We start from the raw sequence: 7,004 nt of genomic DNA, 5'->3' as shown, positions 1-7,004 counted from the left end.
CCCATCCCCTGCCTGCTGCAGCTAACCACCGGGCAAGAGTCAGGCCAACGTGACCTCCTGAAAACTGTCACCACCACAACGTGTAATAAGCAGTTACCCAGCAGCGTGAGCAGTGCCCTGGGTGGGACATGCGGGGTCACCCAACCTCCAGAGAGGTGGCCCTGGAAGAGCAGAAGGGAGGGAGGGGGGCTTCATTCCTCAGCGTCCCCTGCCTGGCCCAGAGTCAACCTCTCACCATCTGTGGTCTCCCTACCCTCTAGTCAGGTTTCGCAAGCTCCAGAGGGCAGGCTTCGCTGGGTCCCCTCCAGGGCTGGTCACAGCTCATGTGGCTGCTCTGTGGATGTTACTGGCCTGAGTGACGGTTGAGGCGGGTGGATGGATGGGTAGGCCTGCCCAGCCTCCTTTCTTACCCTGTCCATCATACCCCTTCCCAGAGCAAGACCCACGGGATACAGAAGAAGGCCTACCGTGTGCTGGAGGAGGTGTGTGCCAGCCCCCAGGGCCCCGGGGCCCGCTTCGTGCAGAGCCACCTAGATGACCTGAAGAAGACCCTGCTGGACTCGCTGCGGAGCACCTCCTCGCCTGCCAAGAGGGTGCGGACTCCAGGGGCCCCACTCCACCCGAGGGTGGACGGGCAGCACCGGGAGAGGACCTGCCTGGAGATGCTTTAGGGGCCTCCGGGGCGAAGGCGGCACTGAGGGTCCTGACTGTTGTCGCCCTGTCCCGCAGCCCCGTCTGAAGTGCCTCATACATGTTGTGAAGAAGCTCTCTGCCGAGCACGAGGAGTTCATCAGTGCCCTTGTCCCGGAGGTACGGGGGGTGGGGAGATGGGGCGCATGTGTGAATGTGGCTCCTGAAGGCAGATTTGGGAGTGGGGGTGGCCGGGGAGCGTGAGCGGCCTTACCTGGCCCCGCTGCCCCAGGCTGCCGGCCCTGGGGTGGCCAGCTTGGGGAACCCATGCTAACGGGCTGTCCCGGCAGGTGATCCTCTGTACCAAGGAGGTCTCGGTGGGAGCTCGGAAGAATGCTTTCGCGCTGCTGGTGGAGATGGGCCACGCTTTCCTTCGGTTTGGCCCAAACCAGGAAGGTGAGGCCTGGGTGACCTGGGGCTGGGATGGATGTTCTACTCCCAGCCTGGGAGGCCTGGGGCTGGGATGGATGCTTTGCTCCCAGCTGGGGGAGGAGGCACCCCTCAGCCACTAGTCAGAGAGATGAGGTAGTGTGAGCTGTCTGGCCCTGGCCCCGGGCAGGCTGCTGCTCTGTGGCTGGAGTTCCCCCTTCCTGGTGGGCCCACGATGCAGCTCATGCAGGGGGCTCTGCCCCAGGCAACTCCTCCTGCTCTCTGCCCCACAGAGGCCCTGCAGCGTTACCTCATCCTCATTTACCCCGGCCTCGTGGGCGCAGTGACCATGGTCAGCTGCAGCATCCTGGCCCTGACCCACCTCCTCTTCGAGTTTAAAGGTAAGCGCTATTTCCTTGAAGGCTTGGCAAGCCCTCGGGGTAGGACAATGCCCAGGAGGTCAGGACAGGGTGGCTACCAGAATGAAGAGTGGTCCTGGGAGGGAGAATGAAGAGCTGGACCTGAGCCCAACTGCCTCCCACCTTCTCTGCTGCCTAGCTCGGCCTTCCTCCTTCCACAGCTGCCAGAGTCCCGGAGGGTAGGGGTGGGGGGAGGTTAGATCCCTTGCCCAGATCTTAGTTAAGGTTCTGCTTCATATCAACCATTGTTTCTTAACAACCCTGAACAAACTCAGGATCCTCCTGGAACCTTACTCTCTTTCTCTAAAACGGGAGAAGCATAGCACCTGCTCATAGGGTGGCTGAGGGACTAGAGGAGAGATTCATGGAAAGGATCTAGTCCTTGGCCAGGTGCACAGAAGCCTCTCCGGGGTCAACTCCCACCTTCTGGCCCATCTGGGGTCTGGGTGGGGCTCCCGGTGTCCCTGACAGTGGCCCTCTGGCCGCCACAGGTCTGATGGGGACCAGCACGGTGGAGCAGCTGCTGGAGAACGTGTGTCTGCTCCTGGCCTCGCGCACCCGCGACGTGGTGAAGTCGGCGCTGGGCTTCATCAAGGTGGCAGTGGTCGTCATGGACGTGGCGCACCTGGCCAAGCACGTGCAGCTGGTGGTGAGTGTCCCCTTGCCCTCGGCCGGTGGCAACACGGCCCGAGAGCTGCCGGCAGAGACCCAGTGGGGCCTTGAGGTCAGGCGGCTTCCAACACTGTCTTAGCCATGTGCTGTCTTCTGCGGCAGGAGGCCGTGCAGGAGCCCTGGAGGGGCCGGTGGTGGAGGTAAGGGGCACAGCGCCCGGGCCCCCTCTTGTCATCCCCCACGCCCTTCCATAGGAGCAGGGGCTCTGCAGGGCAGGGCCACCCCTTGTCTTATAGATGGCCAACCAAGGCCGGATTTCCCCTGTCCACAGCGCAGGTGAGAGTAGTCCTGGAACAGAGCTGGAGCCTGGGCTTGCCCTGGGCAGCTTGCAAAGCTCCCTTTGCATTTTCCCTCTTCACTGTGATCTTCTGGGTTTGAGAAGATTCCTTTGGATGCCCCTGCTGGTTTCAGGTCCCTGAAGAACCGTCTGGTGTTGGGTCCCTGGCTCCCTCCTGCTGGGCGCAAGGCATGCGGCAAGCTGGGACTGTCTTCTGAGCCAAACATCCACAGCGCCCCCGCCTCACTTCCACATGCAGCTGGGTTGAGTCACATCAGGGCTCTTGATTGCCTTTGCATCTGGCCTTGGGTTGGGTCAAGGCAAGAAGGGCAGATGAGAGGCAGGACAGCCTACCCCCTCCCGCTAAAGCCTGCCATCTAACTGGGGCCATGGATGGGCAGAATGGCCTAGGCGGTGACTTGTCCCCGAGTGATGGGAGTCAGTACAAGCCTTCAGAGGAGCTCCACAGAGGGACAGCGCAGATGACACCTGCCGGCCACACGGTTCTCAGTCCAGGCCTCACGAAGGCTGGAGAGAGGTCCAGCCGTAGATTAATACAGGGAAACAGACAGGATGCGTGGAACCAGGGGAACGCCGTGGGGTGGGGGGCAGACAGGGCAGGGTGCCTCACCCTCAAGCCTGCACTCTGCCCTGCAGATGGGAGCCATCGGAAAGCTCTCGGATGACATGCGACGGCACTTCCGCATGAAGCTTCGGAACCTGTTCACCAAGTTCATCCGCAAGTTTGGGTCTGTGCCCTGCCTGGGAGGGAGCAGGGGAGGAGTGGAGGAGCTTCCAGTCCCACCAGGACCGCTGCCAAGAAGGCCCTGGGCCGGGGCACTGGAAGGGCTCCAGCTGGACCCCTCACTCTGGACACACTGCCCGTCCCCGGCACCTCACTGCTCACCTGTGTGCCCCCTCACCCCCCAGGTTTGAGCTGGTGAAGAAACTGCTGCCGGAGGAGTACCACAAAGTCCTGGTAAACATCCGGAAAGCTGAGTCCCGGGCCAAGAAACACCGGGCCCTCAACCAAGCCGCCGTGGAAGAGGAAGAAGAGGAGGAGGAGGAACCTGTCCAGGGCAAAGGCGACAGGTGAGCCCCGTGGCCAGGTCCTGGGGACCTGGTCTCCCCCCACCTGAAACCTGCCCTGGCCGTGCCCTGCCACCCTGCCTCTGCCAGAGCTCCCTGACTCGGGGCTTCTTTGTCTTTAGCATCGAGGAGATTTTGGCTGACTCAGAGGATGAGGAGGACGAAGAGGAGGAGCGGAGTCGGGGCAAGGAGCAGCGGAGACTGGCCCGCCAGAGGAGCCGGGCGTGGCTGAAGGAGGGGGGCGGGGATGAGCCCCTCAACTTCCTGGACCCCAAGGTGGCCCAGCGAGTCCTGGGTGAGCAAGAAACGTCTGGCCCATGCACAGAGGACAGGCTTGCCTTGGGGCGAGTTCGGAAGTAGGATGGCCTCCAGGGAGGCCGGCAGGCACCCTCACCTCTCACATACACACATGGTTGTACTGCGGGTTCCCATCCAAGGCGCAGATCTGGGCCCCGAGGGTTATGATGAGGGTGTGAGCAGGTAAGGACTGGCCTGCCACCTCCTCACTGCCTGACTCTACCCCACTAGCCACACAGCCTGGGCCAGGCCGGGGCAAGAAGAAGGACCATGGCTTCAAGGTGAGCGCCGACGGCCGGCTGATCATCCGAGAGGAGGAGGATGCCAACACCAAAATGGAGGAAGAGGAAGGCGCCAAAGGTGGGGCCACCTGCCGCCGCAGGAGGGCCAAGGCTGCATGCATTTGCTTACGCATCCATTCACCATCTGGTCATTCAGTCAGTGACCATATGCATTTGCTTACGCATCCTTTCACCATCTGGTCATTCAGTCAGTGACCATCTTTGGGGAAGCATAGGTGAAAACAGATATAAGGAGCTTGTATCTCAGGCAACTTTTTTTGAGTTTCTCAAACTTTGCTGACCACATTAAGAAATCTTTTTATGTTGTAACTCAGCTACTTATTCAATACTTCCATAAATTCAAACAAAACTTTCAAAAGGCAGTACTTCCTCTTACCTTGTGTCATACACTCTCTTGATTTCTCTTCTCTTCTGTTCTATTTGCTTCCCCTCCTTTAAAAAAAAATTTTTTTTTTTTTTCTAATTCCAAATGTAAACTAGTCTGAGGTCTGGAAGCTCATTTAGAGCTTGGAAAGAGCCAGCCCCTCCCAGCTACCCCAGTCACTGCCTCCTGTTGTCCAGGGGCTGCTCAGGTGTAACACCTCCGAGTCCTGTTTCATCTTTCCTGTTCCCTCTCTGCACATATATCTCTCCGTGTCATGTAAGATCACAAAAGCCTCGGTCTTCTAAAATGTGCGTCTTCCTCTTTATTTTGGTTCTCACTGCCGGCACACTGCAGCCTCTCAGCTAGCACGGCCACTGCTGCCCAGGCAGCTGGGCCAGCCAGCTCTGGGATGGTGGACAGTCTCTTAACCTCTCTGTGCCTCGGTTCCCTCGCCCCACAGTGGGTGTAACACCAGCACTGACCTCAGAGGGTAGTTGTAAAGATGAGATGGTAGACTTGCTGGGGGTGGGTGTGACGACACTAATTCTCTCCTGCTCTGGCCTCTCACTGCCCCCTTCTCATCTCAGTGTATCCCATCTCCTTGCTCCCTTCTTGCATGGCATCCTGACACTGAGTGTGCCCCGCCCTGGCCCCCCCTCCATCTTCCCAGACCCTCTCCACTCTAAGATGCAGTGCAGGCTTTAGTGTGGCCTTTCCACAGCCCCTCGGCCTTAGCTGTGTTCCCCCAGAACTCCCCACAAGCCCAGGGACAGCCCAGGTTCTGTACTTGGTCACACGCTTCCTGTGACATTGGGTTTACTTCGCTTTGTCTTTCCTCCAGCCAATCGTTTAAAAGTTCTGTCTCTTGTGTTTTTCTTTTTTTCTCTTCCTGGCGGCACCACGTGGCATGCAGGATCTGAGTTACCCAATCAGAGATGGAACCCGTGTCCCTTGTGGTTGAAGCATGGAGTTCTAACCACTGGACCACCAGGGAATTCCCTGTCTAACCATTTTTTAAGTGTACCATTCACTCACATTGTTGTACAGCCCATCTCCAGAACTCTTCATCTCGCAAAACTGAAACTCTTGTTTGCATGAAATAGCAACTCCCCGCTTCCCCCTCCCCCAGCCCCTGACAGCCACCATTCTGGTTTTTGTCTGTATTAATGTGAATTTGAATGTGAGTTGTGGTACCTCATTTAAGCAGAATCATTCAATGTTTGTGCTTTTGTGCCTGGCTTATTTCACTTAGCGTAATGTCCTCAAGGTTTGTCCATGTCACAGCGTGTGTCAGAATTTCATTCCTTTTTAAGTCTGACCTTGTTCTGTTGTTCTTCCCTGGTGGCTCAGACGGTAAAGCATCTGTCTACAATGCAGGAGACCCGGGTTTGATCCCTGGGTCGGGAAGATCCCCTGGAGAAGGAAATGGCAACCCACTCCAGTACTATGGAAAATCCCATGGACAGAGGAGCCTGGTAGCCACAGTCCATGGGGTCGCAAAGAGTCGGACACGACTGAGCGACTTCCCTTTCCTTTCCTTGTTCTGTTGTGCCTCCAGACCACATTTGTTTGTTCATCATCCAGTAGTGGACATAAGCAGTGCTTCCACTTTATACTGTAAATAGTGCTGCTATGGTCATAAATGTACAGATGGCCCTTCAGGAGCCTGCTTTCAGTTCTCTTGGATACATGCCCAGAAGTGGATCATGTGGTAGTTCTGTCTTTAATTTTTTGAGGAACTGCCGTACTGTTTTCTTCAACAACTGTACCGTTTTACATTCCTGCTAACAGTGCACAAGGGTTTCAATTTCTTCACATCCTCACCAACACTTGCTGTTTTGTATTTTGTTGATAGTATACATCCTGGAGTGTTTGAAGTGGTATCTCATGGTGGTTTTGATTCGTATTTCCTTAATGATTAATGATGTTTAGCGTCTTTTCATGTTTATTGTCGATTTATCTTTTCAGAGAAATGTCTACTCGAGTCCTTTGCCCATTTTTGAATTGGGTTGTTTGTTTCTTATTGAGTTATAAGAAGTTCTTTCTCTATCGTGGAGTTCAGTCCAGTTAGTTCAGTCGCTTAGTCATGTCCAACTCTTTGTGACCCCATGAACCGCAGCCAGGCCTCCCTGTCCATCACCAACTCCCAGAGTTTATGCAAACTCATGTCCATTGAGTCAGTGATGCCATCTAACCATCTCATCCTCTGTCATCCCCTTCTCCTCCTGCCTTCAATCTTTCCCAACAGCAGGGTCTTTTCAAATGAGTCAGCTCTTTGGATCAGGTGGCCAAAATATTGGAGTTTCAGCTTCAACATCAGTCCTTCCAATGAACACCCAGGACTGATCTCCTTTAGGATGGACTGGTTGGATCTTCTTGCAGTTCAAGGGACTTTCAAGAGTCTTCTCCAACACCACAGTTCAAAAGTATCAATTCTTTGGCACTCAGCTTTCTTTATAGTCCAACTCTCACATCCATACATGACTACTGGAAAAACCATAGCCTTGACTAGACGGACCTTTGTT

At 55.9% G+C, this 7,004-nt stretch overlaps 1 protein-coding gene across 1 annotated transcript in view; it reads left to right on the top strand.

The window, feature by feature from the left end:
* Positions 1-7,004, top strand: part of RRP12 (ribosomal RNA processing 12 homolog (S. cerevisiae)) — a 28,981-nt gene that overhangs the window by 16,768 nt on the left and 5,209 nt on the right. The window contains exons 22-30 of the mRNA XM_010833050.1: positions 435-593; positions 730-810; positions 981-1,086; positions 1,353-1,460; positions 1,970-2,127; positions 3,085-3,176; positions 3,358-3,519; positions 3,639-3,811; positions 4,045-4,173. Coding sequence (XP_010831352.1) covers positions 435-593; positions 730-810; positions 981-1,086; positions 1,353-1,460; positions 1,970-2,127; positions 3,085-3,176; positions 3,358-3,519; positions 3,639-3,811; positions 4,045-4,173 — 1,168 coding nt within the window. The remainder of the gene's footprint in view (positions 1-434; positions 594-729; positions 811-980; positions 1,087-1,352; positions 1,461-1,969; positions 2,128-3,084; positions 3,177-3,357; positions 3,520-3,638; positions 3,812-4,044; positions 4,174-7,004) is intronic.

The sequence above is a fragment of the Bison bison genome, unplaced genomic scaffold (assembly GCF_000754665.1).
Source record: "Bison bison bison isolate TAMUID 2011002044 unplaced genomic scaffold, Bison_UMD1.0 scf7180017862979, whole genome shotgun sequence".
Lineage (NCBI taxonomy): Eukaryota > Metazoa > Chordata > Mammalia > Artiodactyla > Bovidae > Bison > Bison bison.
The sequence above is the reverse complement of the archived record's forward strand: the minus strand, read 5'-3'. Positions and strand labels throughout refer to the sequence as shown.